This window comes from Acartia tonsa, chromosome 13 (genome assembly GCF_053477335.1).
Source record: "Acartia tonsa isolate MP-2025a chromosome 13, ASM5347733v1, whole genome shotgun sequence".
Lineage (NCBI taxonomy): Eukaryota > Metazoa > Arthropoda > Copepoda > Calanoida > Acartiidae > Acartia > Acartia tonsa.
The window spans coordinates 24,773,840-24,794,297 of record NC_137272.1 but is presented as its reverse complement, the minus strand read 5'-3'; the positions used below and the strand labels follow the sequence as shown (position 1 = coordinate 24,794,297).

General features: G+C 35.1%; 1 protein-coding gene across 1 annotated transcript in view; it reads right to left on the bottom strand.

Annotated features, from left to right (window-relative positions):
• Positions 1-20,458, bottom strand: part of LOC145335217 (uncharacterized) — a 52,454-nt gene that overhangs the window by 29,720 nt on the left and 2,276 nt on the right. Inside the window, exons 2-4 of the mRNA XM_080180952.1 lie at positions 5,392-5,471; positions 5,088-5,166; positions 2,004-2,075 (exon numbers count right to left, since the gene is read on the bottom strand). Of these exons, the coding sequence (XP_080037078.1) occupies positions 2,004-2,075; positions 5,088-5,156 (141 nt within the window). The 5' untranslated portion in view covers positions 5,157-5,166; positions 5,392-5,471. The remainder of the gene's footprint in view (positions 1-2,003; positions 2,076-5,087; positions 5,167-5,391; positions 5,472-20,458) is intronic.

The following is a 20,458-nucleotide window of genomic DNA, read 5'->3' as shown; positions in this document are numbered from 1 at the left end:
ATCCCTTTTATTTAATCAAGCATTTTGCTGTAATGCAGTAGAATTAAGTATCTACCAATTTATATTAACTATACTCGGTATCCAGGTATCAACCATGCTTGGTATCCAGGTATATTTCGTACTAGGTATCTAGGTATCAACCATGCTAGGCATTCAGGTATCAACCATGCCAGGTATCCAGCCATCAACCATGCTTGGTATCCAGGTATCAACCATGCTAGGTATCCATGTATTAACCATCCTAAGCCTCTAGGTATCAACCATGCTAGGTATCAAGGTATCAACAATGCTAGGTATCCAGGTATCAACCATGCTAGATATCCAAGTATCAACCACGATAGGTATCCAGGTATCAACCATGCTAGACATCCAGGTATCAACCTTGCGTGGCATCAAGGTATCAGCCATTCTTGGTATCAAGGTATCAACTATTAAGGGTAAACAGATATCAACCATCCTAGGTATCCAGTTATCAAAATGCAATGATAGGTATCCAAGTTTCAAACTCACACACCTACCTCCTCCCCCCCCCCCACACATTTTTCTTGTCTTTTTATTTATATTTTCTGTAAAGCGGGGCTTTCCTGGTTTCTCCAGATGGGCGTCTGTGTTTGACTAATAGATTTTATCTTAAATATAGTCATTTACTAGGAATTGGATAAGATTTTACCATTATCAGTATGTCCGTACGTTGACGTTGACAATTTTTCACAAATATCCAAAATGATTGCATCATCTCATTAACTTGATATCAATTTGATATTGTATTATTAAAATTAACTTAAATGTTAGAGACTATCTTTAAATTTGCCCATTCCCTTTATGTTTCCTTACCTAAATGAGTGTTGATTAGAATAGAACAAGCAAAAGTCAGGAATATAAAAAATTATGAATCTATTGCCTACAGTTAGTTATATATCTTCAAAAACTATAGAAAAAAATAAACAACCTTTGTATAAACAAGGTAATAAATTGTGGGTTTTTTGGACGAGGCAATCTCATTTTTCTTTACTATTAACGTCACTCGCCTGACATTACACTTGTCTAGATATTTGCATTTTTATCTGTAATCTGTTGCGCTTTTTATTAATATTATTTCTTTTGAATATACATATTCCCTTAAATCTATGACAACAGCATAGTGAAAAGTTTTGAAAATGTAATCTTTCATTAAGTTTTACTTTATATTTTCCTTAAGGTTTATTTACATGTACCAACACTAGTAAACACTTTCTTTGTGTATTACTAGTTGCCTTACCCTTAGTCTATAGGAACTTCTTAACACTAGGATTCGAATGATTATAAGCATAACAAAAAATTTTGTTTTAAAATCAATATTTTTTATTAGCGCAAATTAATATATAACTTGAAGGCGTAAGTAACAAATATTAGGCTTTCTCTGGGGTTAGAAAAGATAGATGCCTGATTTTTTAGTGTATATTTCCCTAATTCCTTCGGGGCATGAAGAAACATGTTTTATTGGCAGCCAGATCTTAACTGTTTATAGCTTATTTTAATTTTGTGTTTTTTTATTATTTCTAGGTTAGTTTCAATGCCACCTAAACTTCCCCTAATTTATTGGCCAGCTTTATTATGAGGTTAGTAACTTTCCGCCCGATTTTTAACTACTTTCTTGGTCGCTATTTATTATTATTCAATTACAATCAATTAAATATTCAGAAATTCTACACAAAATTCTCCTTGTTGAATTTTAAAAGAGGGTTTGTGTTTATGCAAGACTATGGCTTTTAAAAATAGATGGTCGATCTACATTATTCCAAATGGCCATAAACCTATAAAAATCTATTAAAAGACTTTCCAAAACAAAATTGAGGACTTGGATGTAATAATTTTTATGGCTCGGAAATCAAACGCTTTGATGAAGTCAAACTAACACAAATATAATAATTCGCTTTAGAATTTAATCTGATGTGACGTTGGATAAGTTTCAATTTATAGTCTGTCATAAACAACATTATACAAAAATGATAAAAACTTTTTACCTGGTTTATTCTATTCATGATGCTGATGTTCTGAGTTTGAAGGGCTTCGAACCTCATCTTAGATTCGTTCACCTGAATAACAATTGAAACATTGTAATTGGTTTCTTTCAACCCACGCATCATTTAACCACTTTGTCGCTTAAACTCTATATAAAGTCTTAAATCTGCGCTATAAAAAAATAGATGCAATCCTATGTGAGTAAGTAATAATCATTAATATAAAAATAAACTGTTATTTTTCCATAGCAAAGTGAAGACTATCAGACCAAACCAAGAGCAATCAAAAGAATTAATTGTCTACATTTACACTTAACGCTCGGTTTTTTATATCTCATTTTCTGTGTGTGAAAAATAGAGGGCTATAAAAAGTGACTTTTTAAATATGGGTATGACAGATAACTAAGAGTTGGAATTTTTTTTGAATATCTCCATCCTGGCGGGCACAGGTTGCCAGCAAACATTTCAGGGTCATCCAGGTAAAGAGCAAAAATATTTTTTGACTTAAACAAAGCATTTTATCGCACAAAAATACTAAAAAATCCTCTAGTAGTAAATCCTTATATGAAATATACATAGGTGTTCAAGTCAATTTCAGGTTCCAGGTTTGATCCTGCAGATCCTGATCCTCCAAGTCTCCAGAAATCTTTAAAAGACACTTGTGACCCCAATTTTTGACTTAGAGACATCAAATTTTAAACTTAAGCTTTTCTTATTCGTCTACATAACATATTTAAATTTCATAAAAATCCGTCTCCGTTTTCCCCAAGACCACCGACTGCGGCGGCTGGCAAAACTTATGTTTTGAGATTTCTAATATAAAATTTACATAAAAATAAACCTTTTCTGAAAAAATTCTTTTTCTAGCTTCAATATAAGAATATATAATATTGCTGGTAACGAATGCTTCCTGGTTCCTGGCAATATTACAAGATTCCTGGATCCAGCAGCACGCATATTCCCCTAAATCCTAGGTTCCTGTTAGCTGGCAATCTGCAAATTTTCCAGGTTATCACATTTTCTTAGGGGGTAAGCAGCAGTGATTAAAAAGGAACAATTGCTTCAATTATTTTATTAATAAAGGTGGGGGAAGGATATAGGAGAGTTGGATCTTTACCTATAAATTTAACTGTTTCTATCTTCTTATCCATTTTCGCGCCAAAATTTGTGCGCGCCTTTTTATTTTTATAATATATTGAAAAGTGGGGGAGATAAATTCCTAATTTTCATCGTATTAATAAATAATTTTTTCTAAGTGAGGCTCTGCAATTAAACAGTAAAACCAACGAACTTGAACGCCTATAGAATGCCAAAACTTAATACTAGCCCCTATAACCTAAACTAACCTAATTATAAAAAAAGTGCCGCGTCCAGGGAGAGGGGATCAAAATTGAAAAAAATGTAATTAGATTATGGCTGGAGATTTTTATTTCAAATTATTCTATTCCCTTCCTTTTTTAGACTTTCAAATTTAAATCAATAAACCTTCATATGATTAAACACATGATTAAATTCGCGCCAAAATTTCGTAGCGCGAGTTTTTTAATTCAATTAACGCCAAAATTTGAATGGCATTTTTATTTCGTCTTATAAAATACGGGGTTTTAATTGGTGGGTATTCGAGTTAAGATAACGTAACCTCTTGACAAAAAAAGCTAATTGGTTACCCATTTTAAAATTTAAATCTCTGATACTTTTGGCGGGTGTTTTAAATTCAAATTATCTTCCCTCCTTTTTATGCTTTGTAAACACAAGCAAGCAAGGTTGACAACATAGCAATATTTGTCTGTTTCTCAATTAAGATCTAACCACAGATTCGATTGAGTTCTTCATTTTAAAGAAGCTTCACAAGATCCCATGATGGTTTTAGGCTATTTTCTGACCCCTTTCTATCAATTTAAAACGGAGCCTCAAGATGCTAGGGGCGCAACTGCTATAATCCTTAGTACTAAAGTAACAGGATGTCTGTGTGTCTGTCTGTCTGTGTGTCTGTCTGTGTGTACCGAAGGATCTCGCTAACCGCTGAACCGATCAGGTTCTCCTTAACAGGGTAGCTTCTCATAAGTCCCGGGAAGGTTTATAACTATTTTGGGGGAGGGTACCACCACCCTCCCAAGAGAAATGACAAAAAAATCGAAATTTTAAAAAATTTAGAGGAGACTTCAACGTCAAATAAAGAGGTATCGTCATAAAAATTAACTTTAACAAACAAAAACATTTAAAGTGCCACTAGAGGCCTCTAGGGGCGTAGCCGCTAGTGTACAATATAAAGTAGCGAAGGATTTTAATTTAAAGTAAAATATTTAGGAAAAGTAAGTTACAATTAAATAATGAGTTTCATACTTATTTATAAGTAACAGGATTTCCGCTTTTGTGTGTGTTTGACAGTCTTTGTTCACAGAGGGATCTTGCTAACCAATAAACCAAAAAATTATAATAATATTTTTTCTAGTGGCGGTTTATCTTAGGAAGATTGTGGATCAAATCAACCAAAATAGTTAAAAACCTTCCCTGGACCTATTAACCCTAAAGTTTTTCCTGACTACTTTTATAATGTTACTTTTTACACCTACGTAAACGCTGTATTATTAACTGTTGATAAAAATCAGAAATACCCTCCAACCCTCCGCCACATCAGACAAACATGCCAAAATAGCCACTTTTGAGTTGTGTGAATCTTATCAACCTCTAATTGTGGGGTAAGTGTAATAAAAGGGAAATGGGAATTAAAAAGGGAAATATTGCTTTTTAACAGGAATATTTCAAACATGGCAGTGGCCAGGAATATGCATAAATTGCTGGCAACCAGGAAAGTTAATTAATGGTTGCTCCAGAAATATTTCTTGTTATGCTAGATCCAGGAATCTTCTAACATTGCCAGGAAACAGGAAGCATTCGTTACCAGCAATATTTTACCATGAACTGCAGTAGATCCTAAAAAGGACCTAAAAACAAAGGTTGTTAAATAAAATATTTACCAATGGTAAAATTCATACTGGCATGTCATTGGTCATTGACGTCAGTTTTTATAAGGCACTATAAGCTGCTTCCAAGAAATTATCGGGCTATGGTGTAAAAATATTTAACCTGATCAAGCAGAATTTTTTCAATTTTCTTGAAAATTTGCAACATCTCTCCTTGGCGCTCCTCGTCCATAATCTCATCCCTAGACAAATTTTGATGCAGATTGCTAAATAATGTTTTTTTAGGCATTTACCAACATTTAATAGAATATTCCACTTTTACCTTCCAGGTTTTAATTTGCCCTGCATATATGAAATAGTTTTAATAATAGAATATTCCTAATCCTAACTCTTACCTTCCTGTTTATATTTACTCTGCATATATGAAATAGTTTTAATAAAAGAATATTCTAAATCCTAACTCTTACCTTCCTGTTTATATTTACTCTGCATATATGAAATAGTTTTGATACCAAAGGATTCAACACCATAACTCAGACATCAGCATCTAAATAATAGATAAACATTAGATTTAAACCAGAATCCAAATTTTGAAAAAGTTGAATCGGTAAAAAGAACGATTAAATCCAATAAAACCAATAACAAATCTTTAAAGGTACATCAAATTTCATTTCGGCTACAAATTGGATGAATTTCTCAATAGAAAAAAAAATCTGAACAGTGATTAAAAAACATGTATTGTAGATTTTTATATGAAATATTTTCCTGTCCGCGGACAATTGTCTATTAAGCTAAACTAAAAATACATATTCCTAGTTGTCTATAAATTACTGTATCTCGTATTTAATATATTCTCTTACATGCTAAGTCACCTTCAATTAATCATATACATTTTACAGTCAGCGTTTGTCCGTCCGTCAGATGGAAAGTATCATTTTTCTTATTACAGTGCTACTTATAAAAATGACATTATGTTTTTGCGTTGCTTTTTTGTAAATAAAAAACTGAAAGAAAATCATTTGATACCCTTGTGTTTTTCTCACTTTTTATAATGATTATTTAATTCCAAACTAAAAAAAGATCATACCGTACACTATCTTCATTTTGCAAATTTACAAAAGCACATTATAATATAATGTGGTATCCGCCTAGGGTAAATGGCAGACACCAGAGTTCGAATAAAGACTACGGCAGTGTGAACAGACGTGGACACCTTACTATAGAGAAGCTACGCTTCTCTAGCATTCACTAGACAAGAATCAACATCTATTTCAGTTGTCACTTTATTGGAGGTTTAAAGGATACTAAAGCTATATACAACAAACATTAACTACAATGGATAGGAATAAATAATCATAACATAAAAGCATTGTAATACATATACAATAGTCAGTTTGGGCAATCATGGTCCCCCATCCCTGGAAAGGGTGGGGGGAATTAAGAATACAGTTAACCATAATATAAATACATATGGATTAGGAATAAAGATAGTTAAAGATAAATCATACAGTAAAACATAGATAATTGCAATGGTTAGGTAGATGGCTATCCCTGTCTGGGGCAGGCAGGATAGCCCATGGAGCAGCCCAATAGGTAGATAAGCATAGAGGGGTTGAGTGGTAGGTCTGGGTACTAAAGAGGGAAGGTTTGATGATTACTTGTGACAACAACAGTCTGTGTGGGGGTGATTATATTAGGTGAGGGCAGGTTTAGATCCTTTATCCTCAGGGTTGAGGTGGTGCTGATAACTGGGTGGTTGAAGGGGAAGGTTCCGGTGCTTAAGATGTCCATTTGCAGGACAACTGAGAGATAAAATCAGTACCGTTATCTGACATCTTTTCAGGTGGCTTCATAATTGTAGAATAACAGGATTTAACTAGGTGCGTAGCATCACTATAATGTCTTGGTTTCTGCATGGTCCAGAGCTGCCGCATACCACAATAAATCCATTCAATTCCTTTTCGTTTTTTTTTTCAATCCATTTATCCATATATTAAAGAGGAGAAATAGACTGGTAAGAATTTTATGATGATTATCAGGAAGGAAGGGGTCACTTTCAGTTATAATAATTTACAACAAATTGTTCTCCCAAAAAGTTACCAAAGATATAATATTACGAATAGATTTTGGATAACGATTAATTTTCATTAATTGTCTTCTTCCTTGGTTCCTGATGATAAAAGAGGGAATTTAATGGAAATATTTGCAGAGTTCTTTTGTATATTAAATTTGATTTTAAGTGATTATTATTTAAAATTAAATATGAAAATTAAGTTTTTTTGTTCTGATTTGATAAAAGGTAGAACGATAAGTTTTTAAAAAATCAAGGTAGCAAAACTCTAAACAAATACGTTAACAAGGCTCCACCTCCGTTAACCCCTTTTCCATATTTACTACAATTTAAACGGCAAAAATCTAGAGTAATTTCTCGCATTTATTCGAAACCGATTGTTATCCGGTGGATAAGAACCAGTTCTAATCCATACGAAAAAAATAAGTCTATAATCGTATTATATCCAGTTTTATACGAATACAAAAATGTACATTGTAGAATCATAAGATTAAAACCAGTTTTTTTGGGCCCGTGCCTTTGGCATCTCGGAGCTTAATAATGGTTATATTCCTCAAATTGTACATTTTATATCCGCGGAAAGCTGAAAGCGAGAAATATCTATTCTCCATATGATAAAATTGGATTGAAAAAATAAACATTAATCTTTTTTACTTTATAGTTTAGTCATAGTAGAATAGTTTTATAGTAGCAATACTACTTTATAGTTTAGTCATAGTAGAATAGTTTTATAGTAGCAATACTACTTTATAGTTTAGTCATAGTAAAATAGTTTTATAGTAGCAATACTACTTTATAGTTTAGTCATAGTAGAATAGTTTTATAGTAGCAATACTACTTTATAGTTTAGTCATAGTAGAATAGTTTTATAGTAGCAATACTACTTTATAGTTTAGTCATAGTAGAATAGTTTTATAGTAGCAATACTACTTTATAGTTTAGTCATAGTAGAATAGTTTTATAGTAGCAATACTACTTTATAGTTTAGTCTTAGTAGAGTAGTTTTATAGTAACAACACTACTTTATAATTTAGTCCTAGTAGAGTAGTTTTATATAGTAGCAATACTACTTTATAGTTTGGTCTTAGTAGAGTAGTTTTAAAGTAACCTTACTACTTTATAATTTGCAATTCTGGTGATGATTATTTAACTTTTGACTTTTGGGGTAAATCTCCCTTGAAGTATAAAGTAAATTTTTGCTTCAAAAACTACGTACTAAGTTAGAACAAACACAGGAAGGTATATAATCCTTACAACACTTTCAAACTTTCACAGAGAAAGATGAAGTTAAAAACCCGAGGGAAAATACCTTGGCCCATAAACAAAGGCCCTGCAATAAAAGGTTGTTTGTCTGCTGTATGAATATGATTCAAGATGCATGGAGAGGACTAAAACCTGAAACTTCATTTCGACACCTTATTATGTGTAAGTTATAGAATAAAAGCGCTTCTAAAAATGTAAATATAGACAAATAAATGATTATATTTGTACATAAAAAGACCTACTTAAAAACCATTTTACTAGCACAGCATGATACATGTTTCCCCCCTCCCCCCACCCCCAGAACTATGGGAGTAAAACCTGTCATTTTAAAACAAATTAATAATAGAGTGTTTAAAAAGTTTTTTCACAGATAAAATTGTTAAAAATCATGAGACTACTTAATTATTGATACTATTACCCTATTGGGTGACTAATGTTCTTAATTTTTTGGGGCTAAGTTTAACCTAACCTACCTTGAATTAACACAAATGGTAAAAAAGTAATAGTAGAGAGATCAAATTCTACAATATAATTAAATGGGTATATTTTACTTTATATTGGAGAACATTTTTCATGGGAGGGGGGACATATAGATATAATGACAAGGGAAAGTTACTATTCAGGCTTTTTAAATAATGCGCTTGCCTAGTGATATCTAAAAAATAAAATACTGCAGTAATTTCAGATTATAATACTTTTACAAAAAGGAATATAATGTTAAAATGACCAACATTCCAAGTTGACACTACACAAAAAAATAATTCCCTAATTAAAAATATCAAATATTATCAGTTTTATTATTATGTTATTTTGTACTGCGCTACTAAATTGAATCTAAATCTACCTCTATTTTGTACCCAACAGGGATATGGTTGCATATTTATTTAATTGTCTACGTCATAAAAGGAATTATTGTTTACAAAACTAGCTAAATTTGGTTGTTTTGTAAAAGTTATCATAATTTAATAATTGTGTTCTTTTTAGGGAAGCCATTCTATATTTAGACTTTTTTTGCAAAACCAAAAAACAACACAGAATAAGTTTCTATTTAAAAAATTATGCAATCGAGTTTTTGAAAAAAATCTTAGATTAAAAACTTTGAAAAACATTGATAAAAAATCCTCTAATGAAAACATCGAATAATGTTAACAGTAGTTTTTTGGTGCTCCCTTTAAAAATAAAGAATTTTATGAATGTATTACATATTCCAAAGTAGTCTTTTTTTCATCACCTCTCTAAGAACCACCAAGAATATGTTTTGTCGCCATGTTTAAAATGAGGTGTAAATTAGTATTCCATACTCCTTAACATATTAGTACAAACCCCTATTTTTAGTTTAATAAATTGTGTATATAAGTATAAGGGCGGGTCGTTTTACAAGCTTTTTGGGGATTTTTACATTAGTTGACATTGGCAAGGGTTACTGGGCCAATATGAAACCCTGTAAAACTTGAAAGGGGTTTTATAATCCAAAATCAACGGGCGCGCGGGGGGTATAAAATGTGCCCACATCCTTATAAAACCAAAAATTAAAATTTCTTCAAACACAGGCATGTTGCATATCGACATTGAAATGCTGATTTTGAATCTAAAAACTATTTTTATTAATATTGTTCCTAGTTCGAATAAGATCTTAAAAACAGCTGATTTAGTCAAAACTGTTTATTTTGGTAGGTTATTTGAAAATCATTTCAGACTGAATCAAAAATTTTCAAAGCGGATTTCAGATTTGTAATCAGCATTTCAATGCGGTCATTTTGATATGCAACATGTCTGTGTTTGAAGGAATTTCAATTTTTGGTTTTATAAGGGGGCGGGCACATTTTATACAATCCGCGCGCCTGTTGTTTTTGGATTACAAAACCCCTTTCAAGTTTCACAGGGTTTTACATTGGCCCAGTAAACCTTGCCAATTTCTACTAATGACTTTAGAATGGAGTTAGATAGTTTTTACAATATTTTCAAAACCGAAGGCTTTTCAAGATTCTGTCCGTACTAAAAAGATAACTCATGAGTTATACAGTGTGTTTTTTTATGAGAACTTTTTTGAAAGCAATTTTACCCCACTTATAGTTATCAGAATTTAATGATTAACGGCTTATTTTCTTCGTTTTTTATAACCATTTATAGAACACCAAAAAAATATTTCAGTTTTTATTAAAAAAATACAGTAAAATCAAAAATTTAAAACCGAGGTGTCAACATCTAAAATGGTTTTAGCGCATTTTTCTTAAGCTCAAATCTTCTACCCTTTGCAAGGATTTTCAGTAGTCGACTTTGGGGGTCAGTACTCCCTCCCTGGCTGAGATATGGTCTTCAAACTTGGATATGTTCTAGTGCATGTCCTCAAAAGTATCTGTATCAATTTTTAACTCTGTATCTCAACTTTAAAGCGTTTTGCAGCCATTCTTGCAAATGGTAGAAGATTTAAGCACGAGAAAAATGCTCTAAAACCATTTTAGATGTTGACACCTAGGTTTTGAATTTTTGATTTTACTGTACTTTTTTAATAAAAACTGAAATATTTTTTGGATGTTCTAAACACACTGTAACATTGTCCTATTAATTTAAACTTAACAAGAGGATCCATATAACAATAAGGCAACTATATAAACGTTTATTAGACATTTGGATCGTTTTAAATCAAATTTTATATTATTCTATGATTGTTCAATTAAGTTGATTTATTTTTGAAATGGAGGTAAGGAATAATTTCGTTTTACCAAAAAAATATTTGTTTGATAATGTTTCTAAATTGTTTGCTTATAACTTATTTTTATTGTATAACAAAAATTTCTTTAGTTAAAGAATGGAGTAAAAGTCATTCTAATATATTGAAATTAAATTTTCAAGTATTTGATTTAGCTGATATCTAGACTATTGGGAAATAGGGTAAAATAGGAATTCAGATACTTATTTCACAACTCATCCAAACATATCAAATTTTCAATTCATAGGTTACAAGTGGGGATATTCAATATATAAAAAAGCTGTTTTGTCTCCATTTTTTTAATAAAAAAATTAAATTTCGCTAATTAAATTGTTGATAATATTCCTTCCATTTTTCAATATATTTTTCCATATATAATTTGAGTTTTTCACAAAAAAAACTCTGTGGTAAAAAAATTCATAAATATTATGTGGTATCCGCCGAGGATAAATGGCAGACACCGGAGTTCAATTAGATTACGGCAGTGTGACAGACGTGGACACCTTACTATAGAGAAGCTACGCTTCTCTAGCATTCACTAAATAATAATCAACATCTATTTCAGTTGTCACTTTATTGAAGGGCTAAAGAGTACTAAAGCTATATACAACAAACAATAACTACACAGATAGGAATAAATAATCATAACATAAAAGCATTATAATACATATACAATAGTCAGTTTGGGCAATAATGATCCCCCATCCCTGGAAAGGGTGGGGGGAATTAACAATACAGTTAACCATAATAAAACTTGGCAGATTCAATCATTAATTTTAGGCATAGGGAGGGGGTCGACAGACCCCTTCCCCAGGACTCGGGGGAGGGCCGTTGGCCCTTCCCCGAACCCCGGTCAGGGGTGCCATAGGCATGGCTCACGGTTGCCGAATACCACAACTCTCCCCTCGGAAGGCTGGGAGAGGGTTTCCCTACCAGACTTCCGACAGTGGTTGAGGCCTTCGGTCCGCTCCTTAGGGCTAAGATATATACAAATGATAATGATTCAATGGAATCCTAGTGGTGAGTGTTTCTCAGGGTTGATGGGCTCCCAACGTGGGATAGAAGGCAGAGGCTGGCTTTGGTTGGACACGTAATTCAGCGCCGGCAGGTGTCAGGTTGGCGGGTGGCACAGTTGTTGCTGGGACAGTCAGCAGTGGGGCATTCTGGTTGTTGTTGGCAGCGGCTGGGGCACTGGCTGCCAAGTTGACCGTCTGGGCGGCAGCCTGACCTCCCGAGGGGCCGCGGGGTCTTCCAGAGGGCGGTCCTGGCCTGCCTGGGCGGTCATGCCCGCTATCGGCTGATTGCATGGACACCATTTCCTCGGCTGCTTCCCGGCCGATGGGAATGGCATCCCAGTCTACTGAAAAGTCCCGGGACTTGGCATGGGTGAGCCGGGCTCTGGCCAAGGCCTTCCTGTACAAAGTTGGATGGTACAGGAACACTTGTGACATCGCATTCATGGCTGCCCGTACACCTCCTTGTGCTGCTGCCAGAGAAATGATGGTCAGATCCCCCAGCAGTTTGAGGATTAACAACAGCAAGCACAGTATGGCTGCGCCATCTCCCCACTCGTGAATAGCTTGTCTGAACCCAGCCCAGACATCCAGGGCGGCCTCTCCTTCCTCCGCCAGTCGGTCGATGTTGTAGGACACTATCCCATGGTCACCTGTGGCCGAACAGCTACCTTGCTGAACGCATGAGCCATAGGACAGGCCGGTCAGCATGGCGCTTTTATATGCTGGGAACGCCAGCAGTTGCTGCCAGTCGTTCAACTCAGCCTGCGAATACAAGCCCCCTGAACTGAAGTCATCCAAGGGTTCTGTCAGCAGCTGCTTAGGCGTATCCAGCGGGGGTGGCCTCTTCTTAGGAGCGGGGGTTAACTCTATCCAGCCTTCCTCCGCGTGCACAGTCAGGGGGTATGTGGAGGAGCAGGGAATCTTGGTGGCGTGGCCGCTATACACTCGTGTCACGGCGTCTACAAACCCTGTGGGCTCTACTGGCACTTTGTCCCAACACTCCTTGTGTTCACGGACAACATATTTGTTGCGTTGGCAGGTAAGCTGGAGCAGGACATCTCCCCTCAGCACCGAGAACGTGCTCCCCTGGACACGCACCGGGTGGGCCGGGTCTAGTTGCTGGAGCTTCCAGCAGTTGGCCGCTACTTCTTCTGCTGCTGTGCTTTTCATGCGTGTCTCCAGAGTAAATCCAATATAACCTGCATGTATCTGGGCCTGCAGGGGGACATCAACATCCCTGGCCGATACTCTGGGCAGCGCTGCCGTGGCTGGGTCAGCTGCCACGAACAATGCTGGGTGGTTGGTGGCATGGGCCTCAAAGTCGCAGTTCACTATTGAGGTGGGGTTGGTCATGTTGATGAAAAACTGGGCCTGATGGTCAACCAGGAACGCATCCATCACTAGGCTAGGCTGGAGGCTGCGGATCAGCCTCAAGGGGCAATCTCTCCCCAGGTGGTCCCACACGTAGGTTGCTTCCCCAGTGATGCAAGACAGCTCTGAATGGGGACATTCCAAGGTCAGGTGGTCAGATTGGGACTCCACCCGTCCATCCTCTACTACGTAGGTCTCTTCCTTGACCAGCAGCCGTCGCTCCTGGAGCACTAATTCATTGCGGTACAGCTGGCCCTTGAAGTGGACGTCCTCCCCTTCACAACCCACCCCCTCGGGGCTGTTGACGGGGGCGCCCACCATAACAAGGGTGAAGAACAGGGGATGGTTCAGCTGGAACGTCAGTGGCTGGGTCTTGCCTGGCAGCGTGTAGACTCGGTTCCTGGCCAGGTCTCGGCACGTTTCTGGATCTATCTTGGTTGGCCTCATGAGGGTGGGGACCGAGGTCACCTTGAGGTGACCCCATACCCCACACCTGAATGTCCACTGGGACACAGTGAGCTGACAACTGTATCCTGTTGTTTCCCTCACCTTGACTTGCTGCAGGACGTGTACTTCATGGCCCAGGGGCACCTCCTGGTCTAGAGGTTCCGTGTTGCACATCTTTTCTTTATTGTAGGCTGTGACGTGGGTGGGGTTGGCACAGTCCCATCCCACCAGGACGTAGCTGGTTGTAGGCCACACGGCTGCCAGCAGTAGTCCCCACAGGACCATCCACCAGTGTGAGAAGCTTCCAGGCAGCCATCTACCTCGCACACGCGGCTGGGGATCTTCGGCTCGGGTCACGGCTGCTTCTCTGGGCTGGACACGGCTGGGCTGCTCCTGGCTAGATACAAGTTTCCATTGAGCGTTATCTGTGTGTGGCCGGGGCACCCCGATACCCTCCCCAATGACAGACTGGCAGGCGACTGGCGCTTGCCTGGGTGTCGGCTCCCCTAGCCCCAAGTGGTCCCTTCCCTTGTCCATGGCATGCCCAGTGGCATGGGGCTGAAGTGCGTGTGGCACAGGCTCGCCCTGACTCACGTCCCTCCCCTGCCCTAGGAACTCAGGTGCATGTGGCACAGGCAAGTCCTTATATCCCCAAATTTCAATCTCCCCAGCCTCTGGTGCAGGGGGCACAGGCAAGGCTGGGGTTTTACAATGTTTTGGATACAACACATTTGTCAAATTTAACTTATCCTGGCTCGACTGGGAGTGCTGGGCAGCTGGGTTCCTTCGGATGGCAGGGGGCGCTGGATGGCTGGGGGTGACGGGTGTCACCCCTTCCTCTGGGACTGCTGGCTCGTTCCAGGATCCAGGTCTCTCGGTGGCGGCGACGGTTGTCGCCCCAGGCACCAGATGGGAGGCGCTGGATAGCACCCCCCAGTCATCACAGGTGGCGGCGCCGGGTGGCGCCCCATACATCGATGTTGTTGCCGAATACCACAATTACAATAATAGGAAAATTTACTGACGTTAAAGTTACAACAATAATTTTTAAATAATTTTTATATATCTTAAAGAATTGGAGAAGGACAATTGCCGATAACTTAATCTACATACTATGCTAATTTTCCTAATTACCTATTTCATAATTTGCACATTAGGGTTGGGGATCAGTTTTTTTTATCCATTGTTCTAACCCTGCCTATCTCGAATTCACATTTGTTAATATTTTCAAATTCATATATATTATCCATTGTCTTATCCATGTTTATCTAAAACTATGACAAATATTAATATTATAGAATTCATATTATATTATCCCACTGTATCCTTGTGCCTATCTTAAAGTATGAAACTGTGTTAATATTCCAGAATTCAAATTATATTATCCATTGTCTTATCTCTGTATCCTTGTGCTTATCTGAAACTATGACACTGTGGTAGCATTCTAGAATTTATATTATATTATCCATTGTCTTATCTCTGTATCCTTGTGCTTATCTGAAACTATGACACTGTGGTAGCATTCTAGAATTTATATTATATTATCCATTGTCTTATCTCTGTATCCTTGTGCTTATCTGAAACTATGACACTGTGGTAGCATTCTAGAATTTGTATTATATTATCCATTGTCTTATCTCTGTATCCTTGTGCTTATCTGAAACTATGACACTGTGGTAGCATTCTAGAATTTGTATTATATTATCCATTGTCTTATCTCTGTATCCTTGTGCTTATCTGAAACTATGACACTGTGGTAGCATTCTAGAATTTATATTATATTATCCATTGTCTTATCTCTGTATCCTTGTGCTTATCTGAAACTATGACACTGTGGTAGCATTCTAGAATTTGTATTATATTATCCATTGTCTTATCTCTGTATCTCTGTGCCTATCTGAAACTATGACACAGTGGTAACATTCACCAATCTACATTTCTGTTGCAAAAACTAACAAATTTCCAAGAATTCTTGACAAAAATACACTTTTCTATATTTCTAAAAGCGTATCTCTTCTTCATTTACAATATGAACGTCTACCTATCTGACCGTCCGTAAATAAGGCATGTTAGACCCGTCATATTGATTTAACTATTTCTATACTTTTCTTAAGTTTGATTTCCATAGGCACCGATTTATTTACGCCGAAAAAGATTATTAACATCGTATTTTTGTTCAGCGTTCAGATAAATTGCTTCAAACTTAAAAGGTTAATACAAGATGAATCTAAATAATCGTTTACTAGTATCTCGCTTTTTGGGATTATATCATTCTTGTTATATCTACCAAAGGTTGTAATATTTCTTACTTCATTTTAAGTGAATATTATGCAAAAAGTATTTTGTAAAATGATTTTCAAATTATTATTTTTATATAAAAAAAATATGGCATATGATAGAATTTATACCAATCCTATTCCTTATAAAAAGCGCAACTAATCTTTACAATACCTGACAATACCTTGTTTCTTCGACAATAAGTGATATCTTCATTAGATTGCTCTTTTGTATAAAAGCATTGAATATTTTTAAGGATTTGAAAAGTTTTGAAATGGAGTAAGATTTCCCATCTATAATTTTTTTTCACTTTTAATTTGCAAAACTAAACTAAAAAATTGGATAGCGGTTTGAAATCAACCCCCACCACTTCAAGTACCCCCTGAGGCCTCTAGTGATAGGATTTTTTTTGTTTTTCGTTAAGATCTTGCAAACCATTAAACCGATTAAGCTCTCTATTTCAAAGATCCTCAGAAGGTTTTAGTCAATTCTAGTCCCTAAAAGGTTTTCAATGGAAATGAAATTAATATAAATTAATATAATTTAGAAATTGTAATAGAAATTGCTATTTTGTCATAACTTAAAATGAAAAAAAATGACTCATTAAATATGTAGAATTTGTATCAAAGTATGTAAATTTAGGAAATATTTGGATAAGGCAATCAAAATTAATCGAAGCTTCCAAATATTTCTCCCAAAAATACTTTTTACAATCTACTTCAAGTAATTTATTGCACAGAGGTTTTTAGTGGCAAGTAATAAAAAAAAATTATTTTCCTTTAAACAACATATATTTTGAATTTTGAATGTTCCTTACAAAAGGTAAAACAGGTTTTTGAATAATAAAACTCCCTTTCAAGAGGACAGTGAGAGCTAAATTGATCTTCAGCCTTTTCTTCCCTCAAAATTTCAATTCCAATGGCAAAATTTATCATTTTGTAAAAAAAAATATATTTTCCTAAATATAGTAATCCTTTTTCCCTGGCAGAATGATGAATTTAAATAAATTATTAATGTATGAAGAATCATTAATAACTTTATTTATCCTAATCACAGGCTCTAAAATGACGGAATATAGGGATAGGCAAATGGGAAAACAATAAATTATAAGAACTAGCTATTTACGAGGCTTTATTCATCTAAATCTTGCTATAGTTAATGGTTTTGGCTCAAACAGCGTAAAACTAAAGATTCTCATGGCTGCTATGTCAGTTAAATGATATTTATGTTAAAAGTGAGTTTACTTGGTATACTTCAAAAGGTGTAACTCATCAATATACAATTAGGATTATAAGATAATGGTTGTTTCATCAAAGGGTTGTTGGTAGGATATTTCGCCACATGATAACATATTCGCTTATACCATATCATAATGTATATATACAATGTAAATAACGTACAATCTTAGCCATAAAAGTCAGATAAAAGAATAATTGGATCATGGAAAGAAAAGGAAGTAGCGGGTTTCGTCATAATTACACAGTAGCTTTGGATCTACTGCAGTTCACGGTAAAATATTGCTGGTAACTAATATTGCCAAAAATCTATTAATTTTAAAGGCTGCTAGCTGCCAAACGGCTGAACGTACAGATAATACCCGCACACCATTTTAAGCGGCATAAATAGGCCTACAAATAATCTGGAATAGCCAAGATCCAATGATGCACAGGAAAAGCTTCACTGAAGAAAAACCGCGTAAAATAGGTCTTTTTCGCGTATTTCTCTGCACTGTGAGATAATTATGCATTATTGATTTATGGCTATTCCAGATTATTTGTAGGCCTTCTTATGCCGCTTAAAACAGTGTGCAAGCATGATCTGTACATTCAGCCGTTTGGCAGCTAGCAGCCTTTAAAATTCATAGATTTTTGACAATATTCGTTACCAGCAATATTTTACCGTAAACTGCAGTAGATCCGTAGCTTTTACTCCTATTGTTAGCCCCTACGGGGGAATCTATCCCTGCGGGGCAAATTTCCTAACCAAATCATTTTTATTTACCTAACATAACATAAAATAACCTATCAAAAGCTACTGTGAAATTACGACCAAAACCGCTACTTCGTTTTTTTTCAATGACCCGAACAATTAATTCTTCCAGCAAATAACAAGTATTAAATTTCACATCCAGTTTCCTTTTCCTATTTCCCTGATGAAATGAGTTCCTTTATGACAAATATACTTCGCTTAGTGTTAATAAAAGGAATATTATTTTTAAAAGCGATGCTTTCCTATACTTAGGGTCGGTCCGTCAGTATGTCCGTCCGTTACAGTTAGCTCTTTTCGTTAATTTAAACAGGTTAGAATTGTTCTATCGATTTCAAATTTTGTATGCTGATTCCTGTAACTCTATAATGGTTACCAGATTTTTCTACTTTTTTACAACAAATTTTTGTATGTTAAAATTATCCTATTCATCCGATTTTAAATACTAATTCCTATTACAACAAGGTACAATGTGATAAGCGAAGCATTTCTATAATAAAGTCCTAAAAACGTCAGTATGTCCTTAAACAGTATTGCAGTTTTCCAACAAATTTACTTACATTTTTGTACATATAAACTTAATCCATAAATATTCAGTTTATTCAGTTCTGACACTCTACAAGTGTTAATGTTCGTTTGTTATTCTATTTCAGAGCTTCGATTTTATGGATGATGTCATCCTTGTTTATTTGTGGTTCTATCTTGTAAACTATTTTTTAAAGCTTCAGGCTACTGTCTATTACACTGTCATGTCAGGTTCAACTGGATTTCCTTACAGTATTTGGTAAAAAGTTGTTCCTGATCAAAACAATCGTCATGCTCTTGTGCATAAGTAAAATTCTTACGGTCTTTTGTATGATGGGAAATGTGTCAGATTCGAACTCGACACGACTCAGAGAGTTAGAATTAGATGACACTTGTAGTATTGAGCATGCTTTTATAACATCCTGTCGAAAACATGTAAAACAATTGTGATTTTATTACCTATAGCACTATGCTTCAAGTTTTGACATTTGGATATTACTCAAATATATTTTGTAATTAATATTACTCAATGTTGCAGTATTTTTTAACAATAAACATTCAAAGGAAGGTAATAAAAATACTAAAAACAGCTAAACAGACAAACGGACAAACGGACAATGTGAGTTATGAAGTATATACTACAGTATTAAAAAAAGTAGTAATAAGTTTTAGTGTTGATATCATTTGGTCAAATAAATCTTCACAGAAAATCTAAAAGTCTATATCAATCAATAGCCGAGTAAATCCTTTTTCTCTCAAAGTGTTACATTCAAACGGACGAACCGACTGATGGATGGACTGTCGTAGATAAATACAGAATAGCTTTGCTTAAGAAACTATTTGGTATTATAAAGATAATTTTGCAAATGACTCATTTTGCAATTTGTTTGAACCAAGGTGAGGATGATAACAATGCCTAATTGTAATAAAAAAGTAAGATTTTAAAAACTGCTGGTCTGGTACTTTTCATGGAAGCTTTTAAATGTCTTTGAGTGGTTTTAGGCTCTTCCCTAGAGGCTAGGGGCAAAGCAACTCGCAATTAATTTAATTACATTATGCTAAATGTAGACTTGCAATCATAAGACGTAACTATAAGGATACTTCTTTTATAAAAGTTACAGGATGTCTACTGTCTGTTTGAAGATTGTAATAATTTGAGATAAAAAGATAATTCATTAGTCATTATATTCCTCTTTCCTAAATTTTAACCCTTGATGCATACACATGAGATTTACACTATTAGACACATCAAAGACAGTTTGTTGGTAGCTATACAAGTGTTTTACTACATTATTATAATATGTCTATTATATTTTATTTATCAACCGGTTTGATGAAGTAAGTTATAAATACTTGTTTTTTTTCTTACACATTTTTATCTTTCTTTAAGTTTGTACTTTTACAACCTTTGTAATTTACCTCACATATATTTTTCTGTTATCATTGGACGTTTCAGACTTACTTATTCATGATTATATTTGTATTTCATTTCATAACAATCTAAAGCGCTTCTTATTTAATATCAGTTTGACTTTATAATGGCATTTAATATACACGATGAGAATTCCTAAAAACTTCCTAAGAACATTTAATATATTAAATTATTTAAAATAACTTTTTAAAATTCATCTAGGAAAAATCTTTTAAAATTTTCATTATATTTTTGTCGACTAGAAGTAGCAACAAAAAAAACTAGACTTTAAAATATTAGAAAGATTGTTTTTCTTTTTAGTATGAAAGCTTTATCTTAACTTTGTCTGTCAATCTGTAACGCTATAAAGCAACTGTATCCAGTATATAATTAACTTGGTTTGTTGTTATGTTGGTCATTCTTTGAAAGACAAAAGTAAATAAAGATTTTTAATTTT